General features: G+C 37.0%; 2 protein-coding genes across 4 annotated transcripts in view; one reads left to right on the forward strand and one right to left on the reverse strand.

Annotated features, from left to right (window-relative positions):
- The window catches only part of LOC141909360 (pre-mRNA-splicing factor ATP-dependent RNA helicase DHX16-like), a 415,810-nt gene that overhangs the window by 328,923 nt on the left and 69,457 nt on the right, over positions 1–17,430 (forward strand). The gene's annotated exons all lie outside the window — the stretch shown is intronic.
- Positions 327–2,569, reverse strand: LOC141909170 (uncharacterized). Its single transcript, XM_074799556.1, has 4 exons — positions 2,420–2,569; positions 1,923–2,183; positions 720–1,766; positions 327–611 (listed from the first exon to the last, which is right to left on the reverse strand). Exons 1-4 carry the CDS (start codon positions 2,567–2,569, stop codon positions 327–329), a joined length of 1,743 nt encoding a protein of 580 aa, XP_074655657.1.

Here is a 17,430-nt window from a genome sequence, read left to right on the forward strand (position 1 = left end):
CTCGTTGTGCGAGTCGTGCAGCCCCCTGGGGTATTCCAAGTCTACCTCTAGAATGTAACCTTTCTCTGCGTCATCTGGATGTCCCGATACATTGAGTTCTTGCGGCCTTTCAACCCACTCGAATCCGCCCGTTGGCAGGTGTTGCGACATAGCCCAGCCATATAAGTTATTCGCGTCAAGGTACATTATGTGTGTCGTCGGCTTCTTTGGATCGTGACCGGGAACCAAAGGATTGTTGGCCCTGCAGTGGCGTTTGCTGACCATGGAAATGCCACCTCGCAGACCCTTTTCGATGAATAAGAACTGGTCGTAGTCCATTAAGAGCTCTAGTTTAACCTCTGTTTTCTTAAGTAGAGCGTCCAGCTAAGACCCGGGCTGGTGTAATACTGTGCGGGATCTAGGCCGTACTGCTTCACGCAAGTGGACCTGAAATTCTCGAATACATCGGCGAGAAGAACCGTATCGGTCCTCAGATAGAGGTCGTGGTAGTCACCCATAGTACGGCACTGAAACGTGGCCCATAACTTTTGCGCGTGGGCATAGTCTTGATCGCTGATTCCCGCCTCTGATAGCTTGCTGTAGAAGGCTCCTTTTGACGGAAGCTGGGTATCCTGGAATTTCTCCCAACTGTCCATGTACTCGTATGGGTATACGCCCTTTCTCAGTAACAGTATAGACAATTCAATGTTTTGGTTTTATCGCCCACGACAATTCATTACTAGTTTTTCGGGTGCAGGTTCGGCCGCAGCTGTCAGCGTAAAGCTCCCCTTAGCGGCTGACGCAACCAGTCTGTCAAATGGGGCCAGCAAGAACTGCACAGAATCGATGAACCGCAAATTACCGAGACTGAATGAGATGTACTTCTCCATGTTATTCGGGATGCACGTTATCTTTCCTTCAGTCCGACCGATTGCCTGCATGATGAGATGAGAGTCGTAACCGCGGAGGTTGTGAAACACGACCGGCATAGGCGTGTATTTCGCGGACAGTCGCAACTTGAGGTTGCACTCGTTGTGGGCTGGGCCCCGGTAGTCACCCGTTATGTGATCGCGATCACTGACCCGATCCTCATAGAGTGGTTTGTCACATACGTAGCAATTTTCCGCTTCCTCGAATGACGTTTGCTCCTCCCGAGTAGTTACCATAGGCGCGGGATGGGCGAGCACGCCCTTGATTTTCTCCTTTTCCCCTTGGAGGTGCTGAAGGAATACCGCCGCAGCGTCTTGGCCTCTATAAAGGACGGGTGGTTCGTGTTTACCGTCGCTTCTCACTACCACGTACGAGAACCCGCACGCCTCGTGAAGTTGAGTCTTTTCGCTACCTTTCTGGTTCGGGTTCCTTCCGGGGCCCTCGAATTTGGTTGTAATGGCTTCGAAGTCGGCATAGATGACGAACGGAATCTTGAGCTGCTTGTGATGATTGGTGAACCGCAGCACTTTGTCCTCCTCCGAGGGCATACTGGTACGCCTCGGACGTCCGTTGACTCCTCGACAATCTGACCTGTGCCTCTCCAGGAGATCTTCTCTGGTGAAACAATGAAGGCACCGCTCGCAGAAGTGTTTCTTCCCTTCAAACTTACTCTGGGTGAACAACAGGCGATTGAGGTCTTTGATCCATGTGTAATGCTGTTTCTCACCGCTCTCTACGAGTAGCAAGTTAATTCTAGGAATGGGGGCCGGGCCATCGCTGATATGCAGTGGGTACACGCCTTTGTCATACCCGAACACGTTGATTGCCAGTCCGTTTTGTCGTTCGACTATAGGAATCTGACTCAATGGTGTTGGTTAATCAATGCCTGTAAAGTCAAGCTGGTCCCAGTGATTCGCATACTTCGATGGCCTCTGGGGGTCTCTCTCTACGGGGTATTTCGAGGCCAGTATTGACCACTTAAGGCAGTGATCATCTCTATTTTTGACATTTACGACGGCGTGTCTTCTCTTGACTGCGACGGGGAGGTCGATATAAGAACTGCCTCTCAACGGTTGATATCTGGCGATATTCAGGAATAGTTCGACTACCCTCTCTACAGCCCATCCGGAACCTTCTCTCATATAATTCTCAATACTTTGTAAAACCCTAGCTTCAGCTTTACTCAACTCCTCATTTATGTTAGCCGCCTTCGATAGAACGTATTGCTTCGACCAGAAGGGCGGCTCGACGTACGCATAGGTGCCGTCGTTCTTCTCCTCAACGAAACAAACAGAGCAATGGAGAATTTTACACCCTTAAGGTCAATGATCTCCTCGACTAACTTCTCCCTTACATTGTTCCGCTGAATATCGACGGATCAGTCACATCGGTGGCTGGTCTCAAAACCAAGGCCCTCAGATAATTTTGGATAGCAAACGGGGCCCTATGAAACTGGCTCCGGTAGAATCTCATCCCAAATCGGATCATCGTCCGGTATAATGTTTTCTACCTTGTACTTGGGTTTTCTGGGGGCGGGTTTTGGCTTTCTCGGAGCAGGCGTCGGTGTGCGGGTCAACTGGTTGATGGCATCGGCATATGTTGCGACAGTAATCTGCCCGTCTCGAAGTAAATCGGTCAGACTTTTTATCGCGCTGTCCATTTTGCTTTCGCTATGAGAAATGTGAGAAATGTATGTCTCTAAATGGAAATTTTTGGGGGGCCCCTCGTCAGAAGTCGGCACACGCCGAGTGTTGGCCGGGCCTGGCCATGTCCAAGGGACATGACTCTGGCTGATAGCGTCAGCTTAGAGGTGAAATCCAGGTCAGAGCGTTTCACATACTTGTATATACTGTAAATATCTATGTAAATAACACTTTGTTGTAGGTGCATTATAGCGGTTGGTTTATAGGGGCCGGAGGGGGTTTGCCGGCCCCTTGGCGTGTTTTCCATGGTCCACAGGGGTTGTCTTCTTAGGGTATTTAGGAGGAGAAAAAGCTTTGAGGGGGTACACGGTATATTGGGGTAAGGATGGGCTGCGCCAGAACCGGGGTCGGGCTGCGCCAGAACCGCGGTCCACAGGGGTTGTCTTCTTAGGGTATTTAGGTGGAGATAAAGCTTTGAGAGGGTACACGGTATACCGGGGTAAGGATAGGCTGCGCCAGAACCGCGGTTCACAGGGGTTGTCTTCTTAGGGTATTTAGGTGGAGATAAAGCTTTGAGAGGGTACACGGTATACCGGGGTAAGGATGGGCTGCGCCAGAACCGGGGTCGGGCTGCACCAGAACCGCTATTTTGTATACTACTGATGGAGTTAAGAAAAAGGTTAGATCTGAAAAACAAATTAAATGGGCAAGAGAATTAGGTAAAAGATCTTCAGAATTAAAAAAGCTAAGAAAAAGAAATTAACTGATATAAATGAATCACAGAAATTATCTGATATTGATTCAAATAATAATCCATCTGATTCTTCTAATAGTGGAAGAAATAATTACTTATATATTACAATTGGGTTAATCACAATTATTATATTATCCGGTGTAATATATAAATCAAAATTCAAATCTGATGATAAAGATGATTCCAATGATAATCGGAAACTTAATTATCCGTGTACAGACAATAAACCTATTATACCAGAAAATAAGTCAAATCATAAAGCCATTGAAACTAAATCTAAATTATTATTAATGGATTAAAATAAGATGAAAAAAGAACAATATTTAAGAGATTTATATTATAACCCAGAAAGTGAAGTATCATATTCTAACGTTTCAGAATTATGGAACAAAATAAAATCTGATAATGAAAATGGTGATATAAAATATAGTGAACTAAGATTATGGTTACAAAATCAACCAACATATCAAATCCATAAGAAAATGGATAAAACTTATTTAACAAGAAAAGTTATGGTTTCATATATCGATCAACAATGGCAAGCTGATTTAATTGACATGAAGAACTTAGAGGAATACAACAAAGGATATTTCTGGATATTAAATGTTATAGACATATTCAGTAGATACGCATGGTCAATTCCAATCAAAAATAAAACTGGTATAGAAGTGACAAATGCTTTTAAATCAATATTTAAAGAAGCTATTCCAGATAACATACAATTTGATGAAGGTAAAGAATTTTATAACAAACATTTCAAAAAACTATTATCTGATAACGATGTAGAATATTTTTCAACACACTCAGATAAAAAAGCATCTATTATACAAAGATTTAATAAAACATTGAAAACTAGAATGTGGAAATATTTTACTGCTAATGAAACATATAAATATATCGATGTGTTAGATGATTTAGTGAAAGGTTATAATAATTCTAAACATAGTTCTATAAATATGAAACCTATACAAGCTAGAAAAGAAGATAATTCAGAAATGATATGGAATAATTTATACGGAGCGTTTGTTACACATGATTTCGGAGAACCTAAATTTAAAATTGGACAACACGTTAGAATATCTAAATATAGAAAAACCTTTTATAAAGGTTATACCCCTAATTTTACAGAAGAAATATTCAAGATTAAAAAGATAATATTAACTAAACCTTTTGTTTATAAACTAGAAGATCTAAAAGATGAAGAAATATTAGGTTATTTCTATGAACAAGAATTATCACTTGTACCAAATCCAGATGAAATAGAATACAAAATAGAAAAAGTATTGAAAACAAAAACTCTTAAAGGAAAAAAGTATTCTTTGGTGAAATATAAAGGATATGATGATAAATTTAATGAATGGATTTTATCTAGTAAAATTAAAAGAATAAATGAATAAAGATTTATTTATATTTGAATCGCATAATATGTTAGTTACTGGGGTAACAAACTGTGGTAAAACACATTTCATATTAGATTTGTTAGAATCTATTTATAAGAATCATTTTGATAATATAATATTATTCTGTCCTACTTATGAAATGAATAAAACATATTATAGAGATATAGTTAAAATAAAAAAGTTTATTATATTAGATCCTAAAACAGTAAAAGAAAATTTAGATAATTGTATTAAAATAGCAATTGATACTTATAAAGGATCAAATACATTATTCATTATAGATGATTGTTATTTCAGGATTATAATAATTATCAACATTTATTGCGCCATTAGTATATGTTGCAATGGTAAAAAATATTAATATACCTTTAATAGATCTTCTTGGGAAGTTAATATTCTCATTAATTATTTCATCATTTGCATTAATAGTTACAGTTTTAAATTTATCAATATAATCGTATAATAATGAAAATCCTTGATTGTATTTAGTTTGAATTATGGGACGATAGAAAATGCACGACATGAAAATGACTGTAACGGAATATACCTACAATGAAAGCATGGGAATAATCCACTATTAGAAAATACTAGAAATGGCACAACCTGAAACAACCCAAGAAATACCCCTTACTGGAAAATACAGGAAATTGAAAATGTAGGAATATTCCAGTTCCTGCAAAGTGTGATGCATGTTTTTCCGGCATTTTCCAGTTCTTGTACTTTCCAGTTCTTGTTCATTATTGATGTGCACATTCTTGTATTTTCATGTCATGCTTTTTCTAGTTCTTGTATTTTCATGTTGTTCATTTTCAGCATCCTACTGTCTATCGCTGAATGTGCACAACATGAAAATACAAGAATCCATTAATGATCTTTATATAGAAATTTCGGGATTTCATCCAGTTTTCAATAAATAATTAATGACAAATGGCCTATAAACATTTGCAAAAGCAAAGATCATCCACGAAATTATTTTCTTTCTAATGTTGATAATTCATCAGTTCATCATTATAATGTCTATTTAGATTATTAGTACCAAATGTAAGCGAAGCTGAAAATTTGATATAGATATTCCATGTATTGGCATTGTATATACAATTTTACAGGTTTAGTGTAGTGTTATTAGGGGAAGAATTATTAGCATCTAATTTAACGATGAATTGGGGGAAAAATTGACGTATAAATTACATTCACCGTACCCCTAGGAAGACAACAATGTTAGTTTGTCTTCTACTCATAATTAGTTTAGGGGATGCTAATTAAAATATGCCTATATATCGGGTGCTGCATGTCAAATTTCTCATATTGCTTCCTGACGATCTGTGAATATGGAATATACAGTAATTCAAAAAGGACGAGGACTCTGGTATATATGCGGAGAGTTTTTGTATAAAAAAACGAGAACCCATCACGACACAACATACCTTTCCTGCGTTGAAGAGTTTTGTCCAGGGACAGCAAAGATTTCCGAAAATAGACGCCAAATCATTGTAAGTATGAAAACTTGTTTCTGCTACATGGATAGAATTTTGTTCTAGAAAAGTTATTAGATATGATAACATGCATTTGTGGTTATATTATATATTTATTTTAACCAGAGGTATTGTTAGCATGGTTAGCAATATGAACATCTTATTTCGTAAGTTGTAGTCTTATTTCCTTAATACAACAATACAAATGTTACTTAATAGGTAACGTGTTTATTTCACAAATGAGCTTTTACTATTAATATTCATCAGAGGCGCGTTCACACATTTAGATCTGTCCAATTTGGACCGGATCAAGCGTTCACACATGCGAAATGTCTGATCTCGATTGGTCCGTAGAAAAATTCCCCTGGGTAAAAATCCCCCAAGTAGGTAAACATCCCCACTTGGTGATTTTCAAGAACATTTCAAAGCAAATGTTTCTCCAACTTTGTTCATTTGCAATAAGAATGCAATATGTTTGACTTGTGCAATGAAATCTTTTGTTGGGATCAATTCTTAAGTAAATTGTTACAATCAAATTAATTGTTAGAATTGATATAATAATAATGAACTTTTGAACTTAAATAATGAACTTTTTATTTCTAATATCTTAAAATTCAAACTGGAATTTTTTTGAACTGTGAACTTTTTTGTTATCTTATGGTATATTTGAGCTGCGCGATACCATGCATTGTAAGAAATAATGAACTTTTAATTTGAAATATTTTAGATCCAAGCTAGTGTAATATATTCGAAATGTGCGATGAACGCTTTCATACGGAAGCCCCTAGATGACATACGAGATCAAAATAAATTCACAATTTCGACTTATTATATCGAAATTCGACTTAATAAGTATTATTATAACATCTTTGGCAATACAGTGTACACAATATAATTTAAAGAATAAACTAGTAGTAGTTTTCCACCTCTCAATAGCCCCTTATCTAAATTGCTCGGTATACTTGTTAGTCAGGCCTAGGTCAGGCTATCAGTCTAATGAGTGCGCTTAATTGCCATTTGTTTCCTTTGTATTCCATTCATCTGGGGATATGGTCTTTGATGGTACATTCTGGCCATGTTTAATGCACAGTGTTTAATCGTCCATACCTTACTATGAATGTAGGTAAAAATTCACTTTTCGATCAAACAAGATTATACAAATTAGATTTAACTCTTAGAATAAAATAAATTGTTAGAATTAATAAGAATAATGAACTTTTATTTGTAATACGAACTGGAATATTTTTGAACTGTGAGCTCTTGTTAACGTGTGGTATATTTGAGCTGTGCGATGCCATAAATTATAAGCAATAATGAACTTTCAATTTGAAATAGTTTTCAAATGTGCGATTAACCCTTTCATTAACTGCGAGAACTAACTGCGTACTAATGATAAACGGTACTAGTTTAGTATTAATGAACTGTTAATTTGTAGTATGTTTCAATTCAAATAGTTTATACTATATCTTAGATAGAGAGTCGAGATAATTAAAGATCCATATCATATATATACTATATAAACTAGTACTATAGTTTATATAGTATATATATGATATCCTTATGGTGTTCCACAGTAAAATATATGAATACATTAGATATATGTGTCAATAACATGAATTAATTGGCTTAAGATTGTATCTACTTCCACTACATTCAGAAGAAGGGGGATTTTTACCTACTTTGAATAATTGGAGATTTTTACAGAGGGGATTTTTACCAAGGGAAAAAACCCAAACTAACGAAGGGATTAGAACAGTCATTTCTATTGTTCAATCATTTCAAATACTCCGTGCCATATGATCAAATATGTCAATAATAGTAAATAGCTTAGCATAAGGATTTTGTCACTCTTCACTAACAATTATTTACTAAACGTTCAGTGATCGTATTGTACATGTCTTTGAGTTTGAATCTATTTTGAGTTTTTTAAACAGTGTGTTCAATTTCATTGCAAATTTTAGTGAAATCAAATACGGGCAGATTTTTAATGTATTTTGATGTTTTAGAAACTAATAGCAGATTTATTTGGATTAAATCCAGAACTTATGTATGGAAATACAACTGAAGGTCGTTCTACCATTTACACATAAAAAAACCTATCTAGCCCATCGTACAAGAGAAGATGCCATCAAAAATTAGTATTTTTTTCTGAGATGAATTTAGAGTTCAACTGTTTTCTTTTCTTCAGAGGCAACACTCAGATCATTCATCAGCAGATAAAATCGCTGAGTTAATATTGGTAAACAAATGCAGAAAGCGGGCTGCTGAGGAAGATCTGCCACTCAGACAAATTTTCGATGAAGAATCCAGAAGAAATGATGTCGGGGACCGAATAAGTTTCTGCAACATAGAGAGTGGGATGTATAAAAGACGTAGATTAAATCAACCTGCGTTGCCAAATACATTGGAGGAATTGCCCGCTGCAATCTTCAATAGCATTCACAATGAGATGGCTGATGGTTCTCCGTTTTTTCGTGGTGTTGTTGATGCTGGTGCCGATGGATTTGCGTTGATATTTGCTAGTGATGCACAGATTCAACTACTCACTGGCAGAGAATCAGTCAGTATGGATGCAACCTTCAAAACAGTCCCGCGGATGTTTTATCAAATGTTCACTGTTTTTGTTACCGTTACCGGACACGTTTTTCCGACAATTTTTGTACTAATGACTCGAAAGACTGAGTCGCTTTATAAAGCAGTTTTTGAGAAGATCGATTTGGTAGCTCCTGCGTTTAGACCAGATCGTGTTATGGCTGATTTTGAACAAGCACAGACCAACGCAATTAGAACCGTTCATCCGAACATCTCAGTTTCTGGTTGCTGGTTCCACTATGCACAAGCAGTTCTACGCCGACTTCAAAATCTTGGATTGATCGTTTTTTATCGATAAAACGGGATACCCCCGAAGTTGTACGTAGGCAGCTCAACCAGTTCTTCACATATTTAGAGCGGTATTGGATTAACCGGATTGGTGTGAATCGTTTATCAGTCAACGGTTGTACCGAAATAACCAACAACGGTGTGGAAAGTTTTCACGCTACCCTTAGAAAAAGTTGGGTATTCATCCCAATTTATTTATTCACTTGAACAATCTAAAGAAAATTGCGTTAGATTCGGAAAATGAAACTTCCCGTCTTCAGCGTGGATTAGAAATAAGATGGCGGCGTAAACGTAAAGTAGTGTTAACGGATAACGTTATAAGATTGTGCGCCCAAAGACTTTCAAGTGGACATTATACTATTGTCGAATTTTTGAATGCCACACGACATGCGATCGGAGGATATGCTAATCCCGATAACTGGCTACAAGACATCAATTCCGACAATGAGAATGATGATGGGGACAACGAATTTAATGAAAGTGTTCATGATGACAGTGGCGATGATGATCTCGATGATGAAGATTTGCCCGAGTTGGCTGAGGAACCAATTGCGGAAGATCCTCCTCGTGCGAATGAGCCAGCAGAACCCGTCATAAATGAAGAACTAATGTGCGTTATTTGTTTGACCGAACCACGGGAACGCGTTGCATTGGTGCCCTGTGGACATATGCTGTTCTGTTCAGTATGCGTAGACAGGTTGACCGAGATAAGAGGTGCTATCTGCCCTGTCTGTCGTTCAGAAATTATGATGAAGATAAATTTTTATACCAATAGAAATTTCATATGAATAGTTCCAAATTAAGAATCGAAAGATAGAAAAAACAGAAAAACAGAAACATGCTTTGTGTATAATAATCAGATATCAAATTATCATTTGTAAATAATAAAATGGATAGAAGTAAAATTGCATCGTGAATCTGTCGTTCATTTTACTCATCATGTTTACGCCGCAAGACAAGAGAAAAAATTTTCCCACAAACAGATAATAAACAGATTCTATATAAAGATCATTAATGGATTCTTGTATTTTCATGTTGTGCACATTCAGCGATAGACAGTAGGATGCTGAAAATGAACAACATGAAAATACAAGAACTAGAAAAAGCATGACATGAAAATACAAGAATGTGCACATCAATAATGAACAAGAACTGGAAAGTACAAGAACTGGAAAATGCCGGAAAAACATGCATCACACTTTGCAGGAACTGGAATATTCAGGAAATTCCTACATTTTCAATTTCCTGTATTTTCCGGTAAGGGGTATTTCTTGTATATTCCACTATTGGATTATTATTTTATAATCCAGTGTGTACGTTCCTACATTCTCCAGTTCTTGTTTTATCAGGTTGTGCCATTTCTAGTATTTTCTAATAGTGGATTATTCCCATGTTTTCATTGTAGGTATATTCCGTTACAGTCATTTTCATGTCGTGCATTTTCAGCGTCCCCGTAAATGCTAGTTCCCCAGCCAGCCTGCCGATACAACAACCAGCCGGTTACAGATGGTGGAGAACCCAAATTTAAGTCCTCGTGACTTACACAAGTACAGATGAAGATGCTGATATACGGATTGTGACTGAAACATACCACAAAATAGAAGATCGCATTCAACTACACTTGTGACAAGACCGTGCTGATCGCCGAAATCGCTGCTGTTTTGGTTGATACAACACATTATGGTAACTTGTTGTCAGCCATAGGTAATATAATTGAATCTTCATCTCGATTTAGTGGTCGGATATTGAGTATAGGAAATTATAGCTCTTTGAGTTTGGGAGCATTACTGTGTAGTTGAGCAGTTTGATATATATCTCAAGTTTCGATTGTTCAATTCAAAGCATTTTTCTAGCAAACATTATTCATAATCAGTTTCATTTCGTTCTGTGCACTTAAGTTTTATACACTTAAAAAAGATGAAGCGCATACATTGTAGTAAGGATGTTTGTCGCAAAGAAGCATCTCGATTATGGGTACCTGATATCAATGCGGTTGATATAAGCTTAGTTTCAGGGTTGAATCGGAATATTATAAACGTTGATATTAATAAACACTCCCAACGAGCATTAGTCGATACAGGTGCATCAATTTCATGTATTGCTAGATCAACGGTCGAAGGATGTATCAAAAATCCCATATATAGTCATTCGGATATAAACATTATTAGAGGAGTTTGTGGGGAAGCACATTCAGTAATTGGTAGAATTGATGTACCCATTTGCATTCAATCTCATGTATTAACACATAAGTTTTATGTATTCGATAGGCTACATACAGATGTCATTCTAGGACTGGATTTTTTGAAGGAAAACAATGTAAACATTGACCTTGCATCAGGCACAATTGAATTTAAAGATGTTTCGATTCCATTAAAGATTCTTAGGAATAAACAAGAGCTGTACAGAAATAAAGCTAAAACGATTAACAGGATAGTTATTTCACCAAATACTAAACAAATAGTTCAAATAAGTGTCGATACGTTGGCGGAAGGTTCATTGGTTGTTTTTGAACCATACAACCACAAGTTATTGAATAAATATTTAGGTGGAGGTAAAACGTTATGCAAAATCACGGACGGTAAAATCTTCGCTACTATTGTGAATCCTACTAATGAACCGATTCAAATTTCAAAAGATTATGTGCTTGGATATGCATACAATGTAACTGACGATGATTGTTTCGATTTCGCAGATGACAATATTAGTGCAAATATTTTCTCCGTTGATACTGATACACCACGAAATTATGATGAAAAAATTAAAATAGCTGAAAATTTAGGCATAAAAATTCCAGAAAACTCAGGATTGACTCTGGAACAAAAAGAGAGATTAATGTATTTAATTGGATGTAATAGGTCAATATTTGCTAGTAACTTACAGGAAATCGGCAAAACTTCATTAGTTACCCATAAGATAGAAACAACTGATGACGACCCTATAATTCAAAGACCTTATCGCAAAAGTCCACACTTGAGACAGGTAGAAAACGACTTGGTTAACGAACTGTTAGATGCCGATCTTATTGAACCAACTGATTCTGTTTTCAATAATCCTGTGGTTTTGATCAGAAAACCAGACAATACGTATAGGTTTACTATTGATTTTACAAAACTGAATTCGAAGACCGTAACGCAATCATTTCCACTACCTCATTTTGATGATGTATTTGACACTATAGCCGATGCTAAACCCATGATATTTAGTAAATTAGATCTTAATTCAGGATTTCACCAGATACCGTTACATGAAGAATCGCGTCATAAAACAGCTTTTCAAACGACACAAGGCAAAATGTGCTTCAAAAGAATGCCGATGGGAATTAAGAATGGTCCTATGGCTTTTCAGATGCTTATGTCAAAATGTTTAGGTCATTTGAATTGGCAATATGTATTGTGTTTCATTGATGATCTAATCATATTCTCTCAAGATTTTGACAGTCACCTAGTTCATTTATCAAATGTTTTTGAGAAGCTTAAACAAGCCGGTCTAACTGCCAAACCGACTAAGTGTGAATTTGCAGTCCCAGAAATTGAATATCTGGGTTATACCTTATCTGCTGAGGGTCTTCGTGTTTGGTTAAAGAACATCGAAAAGGTTAACAGCTTTCCAGTTCCGTCCAATGTCAAACAATTACGAAGTTTTCTAGGGTTGACAAATTTTTACAGGAAATTCATTCAAAATTATGCATCAATAGTTTCTCCCTTAAATGCTTTGAACTGTAAAGATGTGAAGTTCAAATGGACCCCTGATTGTCAGAAAGCTTTTGATACGCTTAAACAGGAATTAACTAGTGATCCAATTCTGATATTCCCTGATTTCAATTCTCGTTTCTATCTCTCGGTTGACTCTTCGGACTATGCTATTGGTTACGTTTCGTCTCAGAAAAAGAATAATTTAGAACATGTTATCGGATATGGTGGTCGCGCGTTACGTGTAAACGAAAAGAAATGGCATATTAGTGATAAGGAAGGATTAGCTTTGATTGAAGGAATTCAGAATTTTCATCCCTACCTGATTGGAAATGAATTCACTGTGTATACTGATAGCAAAAGTTTAACGTATATTCATGAAAACCGACTAAATAAACGTGTAGGACGTTGGGAATTGGCTCTTCAAGCATATAATTTTTCTGTTGAACACCGACCGGGTAAGAAAAATGGCAATTGCGACGGTTTAAGTAGACGAGATTATGATAAATCTCCTCCTCCTAGACCTGATGATCCTTCACAAGAAACTGTTTTCACAGCAATGACACATGGATCTCAGTCTTATGAAGTCGTGTTTGATTATACTAGCCCCGTGGTGGCTGAGTTAACTCCTGATACTTATAAGGAGATTGAACTGATTAAACCTGCTAATATAACTCACTTACAGCGGAATTGCCCTGAAGTTTGTCACATGTTGGAACATAAGTTAGATCCATCATATGCTGTCAACGATGAAAAACTGTTTCGAAAGCTCAGTTGGAGGGCCGACCAATATGGTATTATCGATGGCACGTTATATTATTTGTATACGCCTAGAGTTACTGGTATTCCTAAAGCCGAGAAGGTCATCCCAGTTCTTGAAGTTCCTAGGTCATTACGGTCGGAAATATTGAGAGCTTACCATGATTCATTAGTGGGAGGTTGCCACCAGGGTCGAGATCGTCTTTATGGTGTTTTACGTAATAAATATCGTTGGATTCCATGTATGAAGATTGTGGGAAATATGTTTCTACTTGTGAGAATTGCCAACAGGTCAAACGGAATTATCATAGTCATCCAACACCCTTACAACCATTACCAATTGAAGGCTAATTCTCAAGATGGCACATTGACTTCCTTTGCAATCTTCCGGAGACACCTGATGGTAATAAGCATATTCTACTCGTGGTAGATAGCTGGAGTAAATGGCCCGAGGCTTTTCCTCTCAAAACTCAGGAAACAACAGAGGTAGCAAAGGTTCTCTTTAAAGAGATATTTTCGCGGTATGGTGCTCCTCATTCTTTAGTCTCTGATCGCGGTTAAACATTTATGTCTAAGTTAGTTGAAGCTCTCTGTGAATTGTTTCACGTGAAACAACATTTCACCGCTCCGTACCATCCTCAATCAAACTCAGTTTGCGAGAGAACTAACCAGTACATTTGGCAGTCGCTTAGGTCGTATTGTAACCAGGATCAGACTAATTGGGATACACTAATACCAAGTGTAATGATGAGTTATAGGCATGTTCCCTCAACTGAAGGTTCAGGTTTTAGCCCTTACCACATGTTATTTGGTCAAGAAATGCGTCTACCAATACACACGGCTTTAATTCCATGGCATTCGTTAGCTACTGATCATAAGGCATACATATCACATATATTAAGGCAGCTGGTCATATCACGAAATATCGCTAACGAGAATATTAAAAGAGCTCAAAATAAGTATAAAACTCAATTCGATAAAAAGGCCTTAAAACCTCAGTTTCAGATTACTGATCGCGGTTGGCTAAAAGTCATGAAAGTTAAGAAAGGAAAATCACCAAAACTGTGTAAAAAATACGTAGGTCCTTATTTCATTCAGTCAATAGCTAGTAAAGGGGCTTATCAATTACGAAGAATCTCTGATAACGTTTTACCCCCATCGCATGTCAATGGGAACCGTCTTAAGTTATACAAAGATCCCTCATCGCGTCCAAATTATGAAGAGGTCGCATGGGATGGTTCAACAGCTGAGGAAAACCCTGAATTATTCGACGAGATTCATGGGCGCTTAAAATATAAACCTAGCAATTTAGCTGATACTCCAACTGACACTCAAATTTCGGCTGACGATAACAAAGATAGACCGGTAGTTACTGAGACTTTCAATGAATCAGATATTCAGAAAATTCTACAGTACAAACTAGAAAGTGGTTTATGTAAATATCGCGTAAAATGGAAGTCAGATTTAAATCGTGGAAATTCTTGGGAATTAGGAAAATGGATCCCAAATAAACTAATTCGACACTTTCACGAAAACTATGCGGCATCAGGCAAAAAACGTAAGAAACCTTGCAAAAGTAAGTTTTTTGATCGCATTACAGACAATTCTGATAATAATCAGGGACATCAAAACGATCGAAATGAAAACGAGAATGACGTAGCAAATATTATAATCACAAATAAAGATAGATGTCAGGATAGTGAAGTAGAGATACGTGAAAAACCTAGAAGAAAATTAAATGGAACCGTAATACAGGGTGTATATGTTACTAATGATCGCTTTCAGGAATTTGATAATCAGATGTCTAATGAAGACTCATCAAATAATGAGAATGTAAATAGTGTATATTGTTCAGCTCGATCGAAAACTCACCAAGATCATACGAATCAGGATAGCGTTAAGAGTAGTTCAGATTCAAGTAATGTCTCTATCGAAGAGGCTATTCGGACGGGAAATCGTCGAGCATTATGTCCATGCCCTACAGGAAAAACGGTTGTTGCTACCAAATTTCAAAATAATGTGCTATTCGTAAAATATTACCATGACAGTCCATGGTATCGGGCATCAAAACAAGATTGGTTTGAAGTAAGTGATTACGGAGAAAGTCTTGAACATGTATGGGGTATATATCATGTCATCTTGGAAAATGAAAGGCCTCCCACCGAAACCGAGCTCAAAAACATTATACCTACTGCCGCTCGAGCCGTATCAACACGTTTCAACGACCAGGGAGTCTTAGAATACTATGTTTTATTTGGGCGGTTCGCTCCCCCTGCATGGCGGCCTTGGTATGAAACACCTCCTGGCACACAAAGTCAGTACGCTTCTCGTTTAAAATCTATTTCTTCGAAACTCAGTAGTAGCTACAGTAGGTTTTCTTAAGCTTTCCAGAATATCATATGGATATCAGCGATGAATTGATCAGCTTATTACTCGTACGTTTATTTTCAGTTTATTTACGCCCCGAACGGTTCAAAGATCGGATAGTTTATACGTTCAATTAATATATACTAATCATTTTAAGTAGAGTGCATGAAATCTTTCGTAGAAAACACGCAAATAACGTCATTGTAAATCTAATACGAGACATAACTGAGATCAGTGTAAAGTACGGTATGAATTTATCAATGATATAATATAACGTGGATTAATTGAGACTGCGATGATAGGTGTTAATACAGTTCAATTATGCTGGTGGTGTCATCTTTGCTCAATTACTATGGTTATTCTTTATTTACTTCTGACCACTTATTTTGGATGATGATAATTTTTTCCCTTTGGTTGACAAGGGTAACTGTATTTGTGTTGTGTCATTGCCTGAACTCTGCTCCGATGTCAAATGTTGCATGTTACTATCATTGTGTCACGAAGTTATTTCCAGTCAGTAATCGAAAGATCTCCAAAACAGAGAAATGCGTACTACTTGCAACTTGCATCACCAACTGATCTTCGGGACGCTATAACTACACAACACGTCGCTACTTCTGTTCGTCGCAGAACCAACCAGAATTCGGGGATCGTTTGCAGATCATTCAAAATTACAGTTAACGTATCATCGCATCGTCCGTATATAACGACAAGATGTGACTCTTTCGTGAATGACTGATAATCCGGATGTTACTGTCCAGCGTTTGCACATTTTCGCGCGGTGAAACTCAATTTTTCATGTTCTCGCAGTGGAAGGAGGTTTAATGAACTTATACCATCAGCGTTTTCCGCAAATTTGGAGGACCAAATTTAATTGGACAAGGGGGCATCTGTCACCCTGATATAATTTGCATATTTCATAATCATATAGATCTACAATGTCATATCGAACAGTTCATAACATTTCATAGCTCTACTACATATTATCAATAATAATAATAATAATAATAATAATAATAATAATAATAATAATAATAACAATAATAATAATAATAATAATAATAATAATAATAATAATGTAATATAACTTATGACTATAGTGTCAATATGTGCATTAAGGTCGTAATCAACATGTGACATTACTAAACATGTTTTCACAATAATTAGCTATAGTCAGTGCTCATCGATAAATAATTAATGTCTCTCAAACATGTCACTAGGTGTTTGTTTGTGAGTCCTGATGTCTACAACTTGTCTGACACCTAGTTCTCACATTATACTCATGATTCTGTATATAAAGACTATGTAAAGCTATGATAATCATTCTCATTCCGGGATGCAATAAAGATTGTACATATAAGGTTTAACTGCCTTGTTGTTCCTGATGGATGGAATCCTGTACCGCTGGTGTAAATGCTAGTTCCCCAGCCAGCCTGCCGATACAACAACCAGCCGGTTACATATTCCTGTTAACTTTTTAGCTTCATGTTCTTTAGTTTTATATGAATACATTTTGGATCTAATACCAATGAATTCAATCATTTCTTCACCGCCTAA

The sequence above is a fragment of the Tubulanus polymorphus genome, chromosome 7, assembly GCF_964204645.1.
Source record: "Tubulanus polymorphus chromosome 7, tnTubPoly1.2, whole genome shotgun sequence".
NCBI lineage: Eukaryota > Metazoa > Nemertea > Palaeonemertea > Tubulaniformes > Tubulanidae > Tubulanus > Tubulanus polymorphus.

What these genes read in the sequence shown, in the direction of transcription:
- LOC141909170 (XM_074799556.1), bottom strand. Translation starts at nt 2,569, where the DNA reads ATGGACAGCGCGATAAAAAGTCTGACCGATTTACTTCGAGACGGGCAG. An exon ending in CCAGAAAACCCAAGTACAAG is followed by an intron (nt 2,184 to 2,419) that starts GTAGAAAACATT and finishes TTCGTTGAGGAG; the next exon opens with AAGAACGACGGCACCTATGC. An exon ending in AACCTGCACCCGAAAAACTA is followed by an intron (nt 612 to 719) that starts GTAATGAATTGT and finishes GAGAAATTCCAG; the next exon opens with GATACCCAGCTTCCGTCAAA.